Genomic DNA, 19,151 nt, shown 5'->3' with positions numbered 1-19,151 from the left:
CTTCAGCTTCAGCTTAATAAAGCTTTAATAAAAAGCGATTTGAACTAACCTTGTTAATCATAATCGTCCATAGTAAACAACTAAACAATTAAATGTACCCCTGTAAATACAAAGTTATAATGTCTTTGGGCGCGCTCTTTTGCAAATTAAAATAACATCTGACTGACAAAAGTTAATACAATGAGATTCCTTTCTTTAGTCCGGCTTATAATTTTTCTATACATAGATGTTTGTAATTGAACTTTGTAAAGAAAATTCTAGTACGAGATTTTATAGCAGCGTATAGTGCTGCTGCACGTAGTAGTAAAAGTATTAGAAATTACACATAAATACTAATTTATGTACGTAATAGGATTTCACTTAAAATTTCGTTTCCAATGCTGTTGTTAATTAATATTTATGAAAATGAACATGCAATATTATTAAATTATGATTACGACGTATCCATAAAAAAGTTAGTTAATCTTATTGTAATCCTTAGATTAGTTATTAGTTATCAGCTGAACAATATGCTTGCGGGTGGGTGTAACCATATCAAAGAGAAAAGATAAGTAGCTTTTAATCATACATAAATGTCTGCGACGTCACACGTCGTAACATCCACTTGCGTACCCAATCTGTAGGTAGGTATATTATGTATATGTGGATAACTAATCCGAGGATTTCAAAAATGTAGTTTCGTTTATTTTTCTGCGCGTAATCTAAGTGGCGTTCAAACGATGTGACGGCAAACAATGCCTGACCCTTTGAACTTGAAATTTGTAAAAAAAGTTGTTTTAGTTACGTATACGTAGTGGTATATAAATTTATAATTTGATTTATTTACCTTACTATATAAATATTGACGTATTTGAGATCAAATGTAAGAGTAGATTTATACTAGAAAAATAATTTAACATTGGGCAACCTTCAAATCAAGAGTGAACAGGCATCTTCTGGGCGAGCTCACTCCATCGTAGGCCACGTCTTTGCCTTTGGCTAGTCTGTGGTCAAGAGTAAGCCCATTTATAATAAACAAAAAAAAAATATTAATTTCTTCACTAGTAGATCCGCCCATGACTCCGTTTGTGGGGGATGGTGATTGATATTATGTTAGAGTTGACTAAGTTGGCAGTTTGATAACCCAGACAGAGCAAGTGTTAAGTAAAATTCAAAATTGAATAGAAAACTGATAAGTAAATTAACCTTGTCACCGTCGGGCTAGCAAAATCGACAGTTCAAGCTCGAATAAGCAACAGACAAACAGTCAGGGTTTTTATTATATTTGTTTATTGTTTGTTGACGTGTATACGTTATAGCGCACAACTGTAGGGCATCGTAAATAAGCGTCCATGATGGTCAAAAGAGTCTTGTTTCGGACCGCTGCTGGCTGGGAGCTAAAGTAGACTAAATGATGTGGACTATGACAGACAGACATGGACACTACATCTTGCGATACCTATTATGCTAATATAAACGATATTCGAGGTCGTAGTAAGGTTAGTGGAAGTCTTTCTCTAGTAACATCATCGACTAAAACGTGATTTTTGGAATACTGCTAGATAGAAATCAAGAACATAGGCCTGATACCTTTCAAATTTGTAACAAAATTTGCACATAAACAAAAATGTAGTACGAGGCTCTCGGGCACTCACGTCCATCTCCCTCACGCCTACGCTCAGTCAGAGCGATCTAAAAACCTGATCCCACAGGGCCCACCTTCAACTCGCGAACCGGCGATTGAACTTGAACTATTCATATTCATATTCATATTCATATATTTATTCATAATAGTTCATATTATATGTCACATACATTTAAAATACAATTATTTGCAGAATTGATATTCGTAACATTAAAATATTTTACATACTTATTCTAATCTTAGGTACTTATTTGGTACTCTATAAACTCCTTAAAGCTATTAAAATGTGGTTAACTATTAAAAAACTTAAAAATGCAATTCGCTTATCTATTCGTCCTGACTAGACCGATTTTGATAGAACAAAGTATTGTACGTAACTTAATTAGATAAATACTTTCTATGCATCTCCCATGTAATTTTTTACATGTAAAATGCTAAAATGGTGCAATAAAGAATAACTATATACTTACTTACTCCCTTGTAGTTCTGTAGTCTCACGGAGATGACAGCTAGAGGTATCTAAGCTTATGAGTCTTATGACTAGTTCTATAAGTGCTGAAATCGTACTATAAATACCTATGTAGGAATTGAATTATTAATACATATAGGTATGACTGAGATTTATGTCAAAAGCTAAAGATAACCTGTTTGTACCTTTTTAAGTTCTAAACAACTAAACTGATTTAGATGCAATTAGGTATGGATATACGTAAATAATATTGACCATCTAAGAAGGACAATTATGATAGTCAATCAACAGTTGCAGTTACTGTAACTGGCTTTTTTAGGGTTCCGTAGTCAACTAGGAACCCTTATAGTTTCGCCATGTCTGTCTGTCCGTCCGTCCGTCCGTCCGTCCGCGGATAATCTCAGTAACCGTTAGCACCAGAAAGCTGAAATTTGGTACCAATATGTATCTATCAATTACGCCAACAAAGTGCAAAAATAAAAAATGGAAAAAAATGTTTTATTAGGATACCCCCCCCCCCTACATGTAAAGTGGGGGCTGATATTTTTTTCATTCCAACCCCAACGTGGGATATATTGTTGCATACGTATTTAAACCACGCTCTTGGTCGGTTTTTTCTTTATAATGTACTAGCATTTGCCCGCGGCTTCGCTCGCGTTAGAAACAGACAAAAAATGCCTATGTCTCCGTCCCTTCAAGTATCTCCATTTAAAAAATCACGACAATTCGTCGCTCCGTTTTGCCGTGAAGGACGGACAAACAAACAGACACACACACTTTCCCATTTATAATATTAGTATGGATGTAATGATCAAATCCAGTAGCTAACAAATGTCGGTTCGTACGAAACTATTAATACTTAATTGATTCGATCCTAAAATAGATGCTACCTCTACGGTCTTTAATGAAGTAACCATTATCTTTTGCTATATATTTTTGTATAACGCACAAAGAATGTTGTTGTTTAGTTTTTTTCCAAATCAGTACCACAACCAGAGTTATGAAGGTTAAGCTCATTAATGGAAAATTACAATCTAAATAAGTGTTACGCGTTTTTCACGGATCAGTTTACTATACGTGTTAAACATATGTATACATCATGCTCTAATACTATGTGACATTAAAATAAGTACGAATCGGCTTGGCTCTGTATCAAAACTTTATATTTAGTACAGTGTTCTAATTTGAGAACTTTTAACTTACTTCTACTTTCATATGTATAGATTGATGCGTAGGTAAGACTTTAATTGGATCCCGGATTGATATTCGTTTACTGCGTTTAGGTAATCTAGAAAACCTATTCATCATGGTAAATGCTCACTAACAGATGTGATTCATATACCTAATGGAAATAACATTAAATTATCCGATACCTTATCGCGGCATCGACAGCCTAGTCAATTAACGCGGTCTGAGGTTTCTAAACAGTATTTTAGAGACGCGTTTATAATATCAATTTAGTTTTTTGTATTAATAGATTAATTATAGTGTACCTCTCGGTTGGTTAGGGTTTTATATTGCCAACTTTAAAAAACATTTGATATTTCTAAAAACAGTTGTCTATGCTAGGTCGTAATGTAATTTGTAGGTTACACCTTATTATCATGTACCTGCATGTACGTATATGGGTATGAATATTAAAGTAGAAGCATAATATTTAAAGCCTTGTGAGCTCACGCCGCAGCGCTGCATGGTGTGCGCGAGCGCAACCGCTCGTTAATCCGGCCGGGCGGCTCCGTCACCTCTGCGCGGCGCCGGCGGCGCCGGGTCAAACGCTACACATTGACATTCCACCCAATGTCGTCACGTTGCTTCGCGCCTTTCCAATCGATATTACTAATTGCTATCTAGTTATTACCTAATAAAAACGAACACATGTACATTGCATGTAGTTATTTTTAGAACGATCTAAATATAATCGCCACTTCTCATGCCCTTCAATGTTAGGTGCTATTGTTGTTTAACCTTTAACCTTCGTGCCTTGAAACTCTCGCAACGCTCAAGATTCCACTTTTTGAACCACTCGCTACGTTCGCGATTCAATATTGGAATCTTTCGCTTGCTCGGATACCAATATTGGCACGTGCGGTTAAACAACCACTTTGCCCCCTTGTAAAACAAATAACTATTATTTCCCATAATAGAAATGCCGTTACCTAAAATCACACGAGGAAGGAATTACATTACCGGTTACGTTCTTCTAATATTTACGAATTTAGATATCATTTATGTATTTGCGGTGCTGTTAACCACAAATTATTCCTATGACACTTAAGTGAACCAATGAGACAGTAATTGGATAAATCTTCGAATTATTAATTTAGTTATATGTATTTACATGCAGATATATACGATATATTGAGCCAGATATATACGATCTTGTCGCAAGTCGTAATGAATGTAAATAAGTATCGCGGGCAGAATGAATTAATTTTCCACGTATGGGTTTAGCGGGGCCGCTGCCGTGCCGTGCCGGCGGCGGCGGCGCTGCTCTCGAAGCCCCGAGGCGCTCGCGGCGGGAGCAGTGTCCAAGCAGCGCCGGCTTGCCGCACCCGCCGGTTCGGTTGCCGCATGCCATTGCCGATATTTGGACGTAGTTCACCCACAGCTGACCGTCAGCTGCATACATCATTGTTTCCGCGACTGCGGTGCCGACGTGCTCGCAACGCTAACCAATTATAACGAAGTTTGTTTATAAGCCAATGCACACGACGCCACCGTTCAGTGTTTAGTTACGAAACCTTGTAATCGCGTGGGTGAAGTTAATTTAACGTTGGCAGATGTCGCCGTCGTGTTTTTGTGGGATATAATAGCGGCACGTCGTACCTATTACAAAGCGTATCGCCAATTGTGTGGTGCGTGTGAATTGACATAAATGCAGACTATGAAATGTATAGAGATGGTGCGCCTCGGCCCCGCCACTACGGAAAGGTCTTCAACTTTCGACAGCGATAAGGTGAGGCCTCGTCGACAGTACCGTTGTAGCAGCAGGAATAAATAATGCGTTCGTATACTACTAGTCTACTGGGTTCATACTACTCTACTCTCGCCTAGCGATCGCTGATATCATGTATGGCGCTATTGTTGTATAATTTCTATTGTAGGAGGATCAAATGCTACGATATTATGCTCTTTTGTATTTAGGTATTCAAGTGTACGTAATTTTTGTGTTAATTTATTTTTATAGCGTAGTAAAGTATCGTCTTATTAAGACAAAATGTACCTACGAAACACCTGTAATGGTTCATATATATATGGCAGGCAGAAAAGGTTTATGATGTTTCACTGAAGAAGATTTATGATGTTTCACTGATACCTACATGTATACATAAGTACTTGTAAAACTTGTTTCAGTTCTTCCGCATTGCAAATTTTAGCAAAAAAGGTCATAGTTCTTACTGAAGGACATTGTTTTGTTTACATATAAGTAATTAACAATATTTAAACTACATATCTTTTTTTTGTCTCCAATTAAGGGCAGTATGGAGCTAATTTCATATTAACTATTTCATAGGCGAACTTATCACTATGAGGGATCTCTTCCAGATAAACACTAAATAAGTACCTGAAATCTGAACCCGAAGTAATTTACAATTTTATTGATAAATAAATGCTTAGAAATAAATATTCAGATTGCAATAACGTAAGTCGTAAAACGAATCGTGTACATACCTAGATGTTGATTTATAACAATTATAACGCTTTTTCTTATACGGTATACAATATTACTGATAAAAGAATAATTAACTGAAAAGTATAATAAATTAATCTTGATAAAAGTTACGGATTCTACTAGTAAAAGCAAGAGTTAGCTCAAATACGTACTTATAAATTAATTATTTTGACATCAACACTATACTATTCTTATAAATGTTAGATGCAACATCAAAGCGTTATGGTTATATTTATTTTAAACAACAACAAAACAACGTACTTACCAATATTGTACATGTATCAGATTGTACCTATGTTGGATCAACGTGTCTAATTAGCAATCGAAAATCATTTAAAGGCATTTCAATACGTAGTTCAGGAGCCCAAGGTATTTTTTGTACATAATTACTCGATCGATAACTGATTAAGATAAACCACTTTTAGTCGTCTATGTTGAGCCCTCTTGTTTGGGGTGAAAACAACAAAATCGTTAAGCTAAATTGTGGATTAAATCATTTTAATCCAAATTGATGTTTCAAATCTATAATTGGTGACCCTCAGATTAAGGAAATGCGTAGTCTGCGCTGCGTACAAATAATTTACGAAAAAAGAAAAAGAGAAGTAAAATCGTCAACGCGACGGTCTTTGAATTAAGGACTGTATCGTTAAGTATAAGGACAAAACAAACCTCGTCTAAATGTTGACATGTGCATAATTTTGTATTATTATGTTCCGAGAGTATGATCTGAAGGTATTGGTAAGCACTATTTGATATAAGAAGGTCTGATATTTTTTTTATTTTAGGGACTTTATGGTACTTTCATTAAGGTCTAGCAAATAAATTTCGGACAACCCCTATCTGGCTTAATTTGAGAATATTTCAATGACTCTTTGTACGATTTCAACAAACAAAGGTTAATATGCTGCCAAAATATATTCTTTAAGAGTCCTCTTCATGGTTTTCCAATTGGGTACTTGTAGAATAAATGCGGTGAATTTATATAAATTAATAAAACGCAATTTTGAGCAACGTTCCGGATTGCCGTAAATTTTTGATGCGAGCAGGATGAGAGAAACAGATAAAAAAATTAGCCATAGGCCAAAGTCTAATTGACATTCATGGTGTTTGAACAGTGCCTAAACCAGATCAATATAAACAGTGTATGATAGTTAAATTCGACATCAAAGTCGGAGTTAGAGTAAGCACCATGCCACATTCTCTAAATGGCCGCCATACACAGATCCTGAACTTTATTTTTTTTTAATAACAGTGGCTAGACTATGTCCAGATATTCTGCTTTGTGGATCATGTGTCGTTGAGGTTCGCACCGTACAATTTTTTTTCGCAATCGTATCGTCTTTTACGCACTTTGTGAATTTTCTAGTAGCATTTGTCCGGAATCGTAATTGGTACTCGGGAGGATTAAGTCAATTCTATCTAAATCATATGCTTTACGTCGAGCTTCTAGGACAAAATGTGTACGTTATTATGTGCCTTATTAAGCCCATGTCTTGTTATAAGAAAAAAATCTAATAGCAAATAAATACGGCTACTCAAAGTTGTCTTCATACTTAACGATACAGTCTTTATAGTACAACTAGCTTTAGCCCGCGGCTTCGCTCGCGTTAATTTCAAAGATTGTGGAATGTTCCATAGAAATTTTCACCCCCTATTTCAGGGAAGTGGGGGGTTAGAAATTAAGAGACAAAAATTAGCCTATGTCACTCTCTATCCCTTTAACTATGTCTATAAAAGAATCACGTCAATTCGTCGCTCCGTTTTGCCGCGAAAGACTGACAAAGAAAGACGCACACACGGTACTTTCCTATTTACTTATAATTAGTATGGAAGTATGGATACCTCACTTTTAAATGTATACATAATGACATTAATTCATTGTATAATATACATACTTATATGGAAGACTTTATTTGGATAGGGATACGAGGAGTAGGTATGCGAGAAGGCTTTGTACAGCTGTGGGGCAGCTTGGGCTCTAGGTATAACGAATGTTTTATAATATGTATGAAATATCCATTTCGTACCTACCAGATTGTAGTCAAAATATTATTCTTAAATTAGGGTCCATTCCATTGCATAACGATTTGTAATTTGTATGAATTGCCGGAACTCTCCTTTAATTGAAATCGGAATTAGAGTTCCGCTAATTTCATTACAAATTACAAGTTATGCAAAATTAGGCAATCATTTTGTTCACAGCCAATTTATAGGAGGCACAAAACTTCCGCTATGACTGTGGCCTAACATTGTATTTAAAGAAACGATTATAGGGATGCTGATTCGCAATAATGTCTTATTCCACATCAGTTTTGCAATAAAATGTCAACTTTAATCGTCAAATTTTTGACTTGACATCTTATTGCAAAATGCATGTGGGATAACACATTATTGCGTGTCAGCATCCAGTTGTGAAGTCAGGGTAACATCTTAACGTTTAGTACACCGCTTAACTTAACTAACCAAAGAAAAGAGAAACAAAATTATAAAGAAACATGTGTCGTGGTCGTGGTACAAAAGGCGCTGGCTCAGCGTTGTGATGTGGCAAGCCACATCGCTGGTATTCTTACAGTACCTTAGAAAAAAAGCAATTATATTAAATTAAAAACACGTGTGTGTGTGTGTGTGTGTGTGTGTGTGTGTGTGTGTGTGTGTATGTGTGTTTGTAAGCGCGCGCGTTTTGAGCGTACATATTACAAATGTACTTACCTAGATAAACATGGTACCCAACATTTGATGTGTAGTTGCGCAACGAAGAGCCTACGATGCAACAGGACCACGCCTTAATAAATAAACGGTTCATCCTGTGGTTATCGTCGTTTCATCCTTTGAGATACGGTTTTATTCAATCAATCATTATCCTTAGGTCAGTGCTCTTTGTATATTCAAAACAAATTTTGTAATTGTACTTTTTCTCCTTTATATAGTTCTTCGGCAGAGTAGCTAATTGATTTTTTATGTACTTTACAATTTTAATTTGAATGTGTAAACCTTTGAAATGTCACTGGCTAAGAATCAAGATTTGTTAACGTTACATTCATTAAGTTTGCATCTACTATCTGCACATTCTCCAAACTTTAAACATATAGGTACACGTATATATTTCAATTACATACTTAATTTAGGAGGATCAACCTTACAAACTTGTCTGCTGGTAAGGGTGGTCGCATTTCACTTAATTACCTTATACGTACAATATTTTTTTTAAAGTGCTTTTTAGTTAATTTTATTAAGTACCCAAACAATAAAGAAAAAGCGACGTGAGCACATTCATGTTTCTATTAAGGTTCGCAATCGGTTAAGTAAAATGCAGGCGTATGTTACAGGCAATAAGGGGAAATACGGAATAAAATTAATGTAATACTTTCTTGATAAAGTAATGGTTATATTTTAGACGTCTTTTTTTCAAATGTTCATATTACATAATTATATTATTTCCTTTTAATTTCATATACTCATATCAAAATATGATGTACAATTTTACTGGCCATATAAGTAATTAGTATCAGTCATTGCATTTTTGATAAAATTCGCTAAAATTGATTTAGACGTGATGTTTAATAAGTAGCTATATGCTGAACTACTAGTATGTTAATACATCGATTATGGTTAGTGTAACTAGGTATAAATTATAAGCAAGTAATAGTAGTATAATACTCAGCACATGAGCACAGGGTAATTAGGACAAAGGCGAACTTGTCCCTGTACGGGATCTCTTCCGGCCAACTTTAAACTCAGACTTACTTATAATTAACTAAAACAAGTAACAAACAAATGTTTTTTAATACGTATGTTATTAAAAAACATTTGTAGAAGCGAAATAGATGTTATTGTATCGAAAAATGTAGTTATTTTAGATATTGTGCTCTTTTATTTATTTATATTGTGCAAGAGTTTTGGGTATTAATCGTTTCTTAGGGCCGGTTGCATCAAACCGTCTGTCATCGTTAAAGCGTTCGTTAAATTTTATTGTATAGGAAGTTCCATAGACGTCTGCTGCGTGACGATGATGTGTCTGTCAAATGTGGTTGATGCAACTGGCCCTTAAAAGTCCTAATTTATACTTGCACAGTAACATCACACCTCGGACACTGGCGATCAAATATATGAAAGAGGCGCGATCCTAGCACACATTCTAAGATCGTGTAGGTGAACGAGTACTATGCTTGTATGAGTGAAATATGACAGGCCGACTGTTCGCGTTTTTGACAGGCGGTAACTGTGAGGTAACCGAGAGGGGGTGGGCGGCACTTTCAGCGGGGAGCGGGAGTGGCCATACCATACTGTACGATAGTACTCTTTATTATACTGTGGTAACATCGTCACAACTCAAATTGGGTTGTAAATTACTGATAAAGTAAATCCATCGATTGCTGTATACGCCTGCATTAAGATAAAAATGACACATTGATTGCCTCAAGATAAATGCTAGCTTATATTAAGTTTGTCTGAGCGGTATCTTTTAGTCCATGTTCCGATCCTTTGCTTGTGTATAGAAAAAAATACACGCGTGCTACCAAAATGGCACTCTTAGGAATCCAACCGTAAAATAATCGCTGGCGTGCATACGCAAAGCAAGAGAAGGCGAAGCCCGCACACTCCTTCCATCCTGTAGTGTCAACGTGATTTAAATGCAGTGAAAATTAATAACAGAATATAGCTTATTCTTGCGTTGAAGCATTAAAGGAGCAATTTCATTTAATACATACCAGGCAACTTAAAGTGTTTCAGAATGTTACGCTTGATACGTAAAACGGTGCGCAGGATAATGAATACGTTCCGAAAAGCCGAAATGATGTTGTTTAATATGGGCATGCGAAGAAGAGGCACCCTTCATTCCATCACTCGACGGGGAACCTTGGGCACAATTAAAACAAATACACTACGTAATTTACGAAGGGGCACAATACACTCTCTCTGCCAGGTGAGACGACTTTAGTTTATACTTGCTCATACCGAAACCGGGCTACCTAAGAGGGAAATGCAATTTCTAGTTACTCCCACAGAATATATAATAGTACAAGTACAAAAAGTATAATAGTACAAGTAGTAGTATTACTCCTTACATTTTTGTATAAGTATATTATTCATATTCATTGTGCAAATATGTGACCAACAGTCGGTACAATAAATTGTACTTTCTCATTCTCCAATTACCTTTATACTCCGGTACTATTATTATCCTAAAGTAAGGATAACATTCGCACCTATGAGTTTAATTGCTTGCTAACTGACAGACTACCATGATCATCTTGGGTGTATTTTTATCATTTTGACGTGAGTGTACCTGGTAGCTTACTATAATTGTAAAATTTAATTAAAAATACTATCTAGTTGTAAGATATGTATAGGTAGGTACGTAGTCAAATATGAGTGTTATAAAATGTTCGCTGCTTTGTTAGTACTTTTTGAGGTTTAATAATATTAATGTTTATGATGATATTATAAAGTAACTTGTAAATAATAGCTATCTATCAAATGTACAGTATTACTTGAAACGGTATGTGTAAGATATACAGGTTCTTCCATAGATGCTCCCTTTACCTGATCATTGTTATGAATTTAATTAATTTAGAATGTGTAAGTAATTAGGTAGGTCATTATTACACCTTCTTGATTTTTAACAAGAATTCCGGCCTAATGTTGGTAGTGTTAATAGCAACGCATTGTCTCGTTCAGAAGCGTAGTGCGGAGCGGGCCGGCCTAATCCAGGAAGGTGTAGTAAGGCCTCTCGAAGAGCGCGTGGGGCATGATCACGAACTGCGCGCTCGCTGCCATGCCCATACTGTCCATCCATGTTGAATGTGAACTGTAGTGGTCGCCATCACCGTCTCAGCTCACCGTAGTGCACCGTGTCCGTATTTTATCTCACATTTATGTCACGGCCCTATGCTACAGCATTGATCTAATCGAGCACCCAGAAAACTTATCGCTGAATCGTGCTTGAACTATGTACCTTTTATTAATGATAATATTATTGTTTGTATTCATAGTTCAAGTGCGATGTCAGCTCGATTAAACTTTGCATGTGTATAATTCCTCGTTAAGTACTATCGTTTTAGACAAGTTAAAGACTTTACATTACTACGCAGGTCTTAACACTAACCTATTATATCTATACATATGTATACAGTAGGCAAATAAAATAATTTTAGACTGTGTTTTGGGCTTGGGCGAACTCTTCGCAACATCCTTTTTGTGTACAACACTAACTAATAAATAACTTACTAAAATTGGATAAGATGAAGATTTTGTACTTGTACTTAAACTTTACATTAACTAAAACGGTAGTAGTTTTATCTAATATTTTTTTTTAATATGATTTTGATTTTATAAATAGACACTAACTTTTCCTTTTTATGCTAATTGATCTTTACTTAGGCATATCAAGGTAAGTATTTTTTTTATTATTCGACTAACGACTTGAAGTTATTTAACTATTCATTATTTCAAATTCGTAACTAGATGATTGATGCTGTAAAAGGATCTGTCTATTTAAATGTATAGGTAGGTAAATCAAAAAAAAAAATATATACTTAATGACTTTGACTCCAACTCCTACGGCGTTTACTAGATGTTTTTATTGCAATAAATTATCTAATTTACTTAACACTTTCGAAACCGGGCTCTACGCGGCGCTACGACATTTTCGCTACATACGGGGAAACCCATGTAATCGGCTACGCTTCTACGAGCGGTGTGCCCGTATGTTAATATGACGATCAACTTATAAGTAACACTTAATTGAAAAATGGCGATGAACTGAAAATGTATTATTACGAGATGTGTATGTAGACTACTTAGTAGAAAAAAATGCACTATAATACGTTTAATATTCCTATAGACAAAGGTGTGTCACGGAATCATGTTTGCCAAAATTGGCAACGCTTCTGCGCAGTTTGGCATTGTGACGTCAAGTCATACTGTTCAAAGATCAAGAAAATAGTAACTCTTGTAGTTAAATAACGTATGAATAAGTTTAATACGTTCGGCCCCGCAAGAGGTGTAGGCGTGTTTCTGTTGTGTGGTCGCACGCTGCGGGGTCGCATGTGTTGAATGAGGTTGTGTTGTGGCAGGTGCTGTCGATGAGCGATGAGCTGCGACGCGCGCTGTACTCCACGGGCTCCTCCGTCGACATGGAGTTCTCCCCGCCCGACCTCATCGGCACCTCCGAGATCTTCACCATGGAACACAGGTAAAGCATCTTCATTATAACAATAACATATGTACAGCTACTCAGTTGCTTTTGGCAACTTTTAGTTACCAAGAAGCGTAGCCGAATGGCATTTCTGCGACACGAAATGCCACCGAAACGCCGCAGAAATGTAGTCTGGCTCTGTCACGCCAATACGCAAGAGCGAGAGCGATAGCTACGAAAGAGATATTATCGTGAGTGTTCGTGCATTCGGCTACGCACACAGCTGTCACCTTTATTTTACTTGATAATAGAGCCCATTGAAAATTTTAGAGCAATTGAGTGTCACAACAAACGCAAACGGGACTCAATCGCGTATGACTATGTATGTACCTATGTGTGTCCGCTCCTAGACCACGGTGACAATGCCGTCCTTGAAACGACGGAGGTTAGATTTAAAAACATTCTTTTGTATACGCGATTAAGTCCCATTTGCAATTTTAAGTAGGTATGTGTAAAAATGGTGAAAGATTAAATCAGTGTTTGGAATATTTTCAATTCGGGATTCAATCAGTTCTGAGGGAGCAAACTAGGTCTTGGCCTTTCGCCAATAAGCCGTTTATTGTCTACTTCTGAGCATGGCCTTCCTTTGTGTATGCCACTTGTCCCGGTCCTGAGCTAGTCACATCCAGAACTGACCCGTAAGGACCCGATGTCGTCCATCCTTGGCCTTTACTTTCTTCTGTGTGAGCTAGTCTCCTGTCACAAAGAACATTTTTTTACATACTTTGGCAATTAATATCTCGCTGCTATGGCTATTTCTGTATTACATACTAGAAAACAAATATTATCTCATAACTGATAATACTGAATTAGCTAATAACTGACAATCGTTTGAATTTACCTGTCATATTTTTTATAAATAAGTTTGGATTATGTTTAATAACAGTAAGTCTAAAATAGAGTAGGTTACCTATCTCGGGGAACCTCGTAAAATTGCTACGCTCAAGTTTTCATTTGACCCTTTTCATAAAATTTGTTATTTCAATCGTATTGCGTCGGGAACCAGTCACTGGCCGTTTGCCGTTTATGGATGCTCACTAGTTGACGCTAATAAACTAACGCTATAAACATGACATGTGCTTTGCGCGCTCAATTTATTGTATACATGTTTATATTGCATTGACGCATTGAATATCAGTAACAATGTAATTAAATATATCCTGCAATTGCGAATTTTATGGCATCATAAACAGTAAAATAATAGATATATAAGTAGGTTTATAAATTTTATAATGGAATTAGCAAAGACACATAAATTAGGAGATATTGTCTTTACAACCTGTTGCCATTATTTGCCGCGCGGCGTCCATCAGCTTTAAAAGGAAGTTACTTTAGTGTGTTTAAAAAAATATCATATTCGGCTTGTGAAATAAATGAATAAATGTAAATATTAAATAAATATTCTTACACAGATTGACTGAGCCCCACGGTAAGCTCAAGAAGGCTTGTGTTGTGGGTACTCAGACAACGATATAATTATATAATATACAAATACTTATATACATAGAAAACATCCATGACTCAGGAACAAATATCTGTGCTCGTCACACAAATAAATGCCCTTACCGGGATTCGAACCCGGGACCGCGTCGTAGCAGGTGGGGTCAGTACGCGTTAGGCCAGACCGGTCGTCAGTAACACCAAAGACGTATATAACTCCGTATAGACAGATAAAGTCCAAGAAAAAATCGTACCTCAGTACCATACAGAAAAAGGTACGGTGGCCTAGATGGCATTACACCTTTGGGCTACGCTCAGCTAGATGACGCTAATATGAATATTTGACATTTTAAAACATATCAAGCTAAGAATATGGGCCAAATTGTCAAAACTGAGGTTCATAAGTTTTAAGCCTGTGTCAAGAGATGGCAGTCTATGCACTGTGACTACACATTTTACTTCGACAGTAACTCTCTATAATACTCGATCCTCTTTGGTAGCACCGTATAACCTATTATAACGTTGTTGTTACAGAGAGAAGCTGTGCAGCGTGCTGCCGGCGCGCGCGCAGGGCTACATGTGGTCGCTGGCCTTCAGCACGAGCCAGCACGGGTTCTCGCTCGCCTCCATGTACCGCAAGATGCAGCGCGTCGACAGCCCCGTGCTGCTCGTCATACAGGATACACAGAACAATGTAACTACATACCTACTATAATTATGTATATCGTCACTACTTTTAAAAACCGGCCAAGAGCGTGTCGGGCCACGTTCAGTGTGTTCCGTAGTTTTCCGTATTTTTCTCAAAAACTACTGAACCTATCAAGTTCAAAACAATTTTCCTAGAAATTATTTATAAAGTTCTACTTTTTTTCATATTTTTTAAACATATGGTTAGAGGGGGGGGGGGCGCACTTTTTTTTCCTTTAGGAGCGATTATTTCCAAAAATATTAATATTATCAAAAAACGATCTTACAAAACCCTTATTCAATTATTTATATTAAATACCTATCCACCAATATATCACACGTTGGGGTTGGAATGAAAAAAAAATCAGCCCCCACTTTACATGTAGGGGGAGTACCCTAATAAAACATTTTTTTCCATTTTTAGGGTTCCGTAGTCAACTAGGAACCCTTATAGTTTCGCCATGTCTGTCTGTCCGTCCGTCCGTCCGTCCGCGGATAATCTCAGTAACCGTAAGCACTAGAAAGCTGAAATTTGGTACCAATACGTATATCAATCACGCCAACAAAGTGCAAAAATAAAAAATGGAAAAAAATGTTTTATTAGGGTACCCCCCCTACATGTAAAGTGGGGGCTGTTATTTTTTTTCATTCCAATCCCAACGTGTGATATATTGTTGGATAGGTATTTAAAAATGAATAAGGGTTTACTAAAATAGTTTTTTGATAATATTAATATTTTCGGAAATAATCGCTCCTAAAGGAAAAAAAGTGCGCCCCCCCCTCTAACTTTTGAACCATATGTTTAAAAAATATGAAAAAAATCACAAAAGTAGAACTTTATAAATACTTTCTAGGAAATTGTTTTTAACTTGATAGGTTCAGTAGTTTTTGAAAAAAATACGAAAAACTACGGAACCCTACACTGAGCGTGGCCCGACACGCTCTTGGCCGGTTTTTTATTTTTGCACTTTGTTGGCGTGATTGATATACATATTGGTACCAAATTTCAGCTTTCTAGTGCTAACGGTTACTGAGATTATCCGCGGACGGACGGACGGACGGACGGACGGACAGACAGACAGACATGGCGAAACTATAAGGGTTCCTAGTTGACTACGGAACCCTAAAAAACTTGTATCTTCGTCTGTCAATGAAAAGTAAATTGTAGTAAGTATGTATGGAATGCATATTGGCTACGTGCACGACAATTACGCCCACTACCATGTGAACCTGAAGTGGAAAATGTCAAAAAATGACATGTAAACAAACATTAATATTTTAACGATTTTTCGTTAATCTTAAATAAATCGAATAACAAGAGCTACTATTTCAAGTGTAATTTAGGTAGATAGATTATAAAGACATGGATATAAAACCAAAAATCAGTTTCCAAAGCATTACTCACGGTATAAACTTCCAACCCCAGACTACAGAAAGAGCCAATAAATTGGTGCTGGCAGGGCATATAAGGAATCTTGAAGAACATAGGAGTAATGGTACAAGTTCTTCGAGCTAGTGGTATGGTATTCGCTAAACCTCCGTCCCGTTAATGCCATATAAAACAAATCTAAACGTAAGTACCTAGTCATGTGCGCGGCCGCTGAAATATCCGACACGGGACTATTCCCAGGCTAGGCCTGAATCTTTAAGCATTTTTTTACGGTAGGACAAATACTAACAGACTATTGAACAATATTAGGTAAACAAAGCTTAAATATAATTTATTATAATGTTTTGTTTTGACATGTCACTTACGTTTTCTCTTCACCGTAGCTATTTATTTAGTTCTTTGATCCTATTTCCAGTGTGCTCTAAGAAACGCATAGAACGTGCAACGACTATTTATGCCATTATTTGTACAATTAACAACGAAACAACATTGATGCCCCATATCAAACATTACACATTGTATTATATTGTATGAGTTTTGATAGATGACAACCACAATCAGTGTCGATTTTGACCACCGCAAGCACTGCGATCGCTTTGCTTACCCCCTCCATGCACTTCGCACGAAGCCAATAGACTTATTGCGTTTTAACTTTGAGGAACAGCGTGAGATCAGCAATTCCCGTCAACTTTGTACAAAAATTAAGGGAAAAGTTAAATTTGTTTTTATTAATTCCTATTTTGTTACCAAGATTTTGTTGATGAATTGAGATTTTATTAAGTTTTATTTCGTCATTAAGGTTCTCTAGTATCTATATTTTCTTAATTATAACAATTATCCTGTATATATCTTACGAAAGTCGAATTATATTACTAAATGTTGGTAACAAAATAGGATCAATTAAAATTTGCTGACGTGGCATTGTACAAAGTTGACGGGAATTGCTGAGATACGAGATGTTTTAAACAGCGTTGTCAAAAATTTGCTACTGAATAAATAACTTTCAATCTGTTAATTACAGTTTAAATTGCCTGGCACAGATCTGGAACAAGGCGCTTAAGGGGTTAAGGGCCAGTTGCATCAACCACAGATACATTATCGTCACGCAACTTCCCATACAATAAAATTCAACAAACGCTTTAACGGTGACAGACGGTTTGATGCAACCGATCCTTATAATCGCCGCTGCGAGATGCTGAAGATGTGTCGAGGAAGTTGTTTTGTCACTTCAAAACTTATTGACTGAGCTTTACACATTGTAATTTAGGTACAAAGACGGCTAAAACTGCGGCGTTAATGTGATAAACGTGTTAGTTCTGAAAGATGTGGCGATAAGAAATGGCTTTTAAAGAAACGGGCTCTTCCAGCGGCTCAGGCTAGTTGTACAGTCAACCAATTGGAACCCTAGGCCACTGTAGAACTATGTCATAGTGAAGTTATAAATCAGATTGTAAGAAATCTCTTACTGCTTGTCATTTTGACATGGTTATGGCCTAGGGTTCCAATTGGTTGACTATACAGTCGCCATCAGATATGTCGAAGCGGCCAGGGTGATTCTACAAATGTACATATGTATATGGACACGCGTGTTTAGATATTTCTGAGCAGCTCCCTAGCTGCCGAAGTGCTCTGAATATGTACTAGCAACCTAGAGGCGTGTCCAGATTTTCATGTGCACCTCTGCTTTCCCTGATATGTCTGAAGGCAACTCTAGCTAATAATAAGTAACTTGTAGCCTGCTACTACGTGGTTACTTCGATTACTGACACCATATGGTACTGTAGGGCAATATATGAAGAAATTAAACACTGGCAACAGTTTCAGTGTCGTCTCGTTCGCTTATATATTCGCTATGTGCATGACTGGTGTAAGCACTCACTTTGTAAGCTATTGTATGTCAAATCTTATGGAGTCAAATTAGTACTAACGACCGTATTTATGACAAAAAGCGCCACTCCTTCACGCACATCAAATATTGATTTGGCAGGGACGACACTATTTAATTTTGTTGTCACTATTTAATTTCTACAATGGCTTGTCGTGCTGTACTTGCGTTGCGTACTGAGTCTAAATATGATATGTTGTACATGTCCAGGTGTTCGGTGCGCTGACATCGTGCGCGCTGCACCCGTCCGAGCACTTCTACGGCACGGGCGAGTCGCTGCTGTTCTCGTTCCAGCGCGTGGAGGAGCGGCGCGGGTCCACCGACGAGCCGCGCTCGCCGCCCGCGCCCGCGCCCGCCGCCCCCGCCGTCGCCCTCCCGCCCGACGTCACCGTCGACGCCGACGAAAAACAAGGTACAATACAATCAAAAGACGATCGATTCTCCGTCAAATCATGTCGAATACACCTTAGCTTCTACCACATACCTAATGGCGACTGTGTTTACTCTACTTTACCTTATAAGCCCGTGTCGATACGAGTTAAGAATTTCACCACCCCCTTTCTTCCCGCGGGTGTCATAGTCGACTGTGGAATATGGGTTAAATTGTGGCGTAAGCGAGGCTGGCGACCTGTCACTGCAAAACTGCAATGGCACAATTTCGTTTCCTTTCAACCCCTAAATTGCCAAGAGTGGCACTGGAATTTGAGTAGTTTCATGTGCTATGCCTACCCCTTTATGGGATAGGCATAGCACATTGGCATTGGCGCATTGGCAGGTGAGATTGT

General features: G+C 37.2%; 1 protein-coding gene across 20 annotated transcripts in view; it reads left to right on the top strand.

Annotated features, from left to right (window-relative positions):
* The window catches only part of LOC125241351 (TLD domain-containing protein 2), a 99,063-nt gene that overhangs the window by 75,340 nt on the left and 4,572 nt on the right, over positions 1-19,151 (top strand). For 18 of the 20 annotated variants that reach the window (XM_048149776.1, XM_048149782.1, XM_048149781.1 and 15 more), the window contains 3 exons: positions 12,843-12,961; positions 14,939-15,098; positions 18,577-18,778. In XM_048149776.1, coding sequence (XP_048005733.1) covers positions 12,843-12,961; positions 14,939-15,098; positions 18,577-18,778 — 481 coding nt within the window. Of the gene's footprint in view, positions 1-4,615; positions 5,050-10,234; positions 10,691-12,842; positions 12,962-14,938; positions 15,099-18,576; positions 18,779-19,151 lie in introns of those variants that run through there. The other 2 variants (XM_048149789.1, XM_048149788.1) reach the window with 2 other exon arrangements.

The sequence above is a fragment of the Leguminivora glycinivorella genome, chromosome Z, assembly GCF_023078275.1.
Source record: "Leguminivora glycinivorella isolate SPB_JAAS2020 chromosome Z, LegGlyc_1.1, whole genome shotgun sequence".
NCBI classification, from domain to species: domain Eukaryota; kingdom Metazoa; phylum Arthropoda; class Insecta; order Lepidoptera; family Tortricidae; genus Leguminivora; species Leguminivora glycinivorella.
This window is presented reverse-complemented; position numbering and strand designations above follow the sequence as displayed.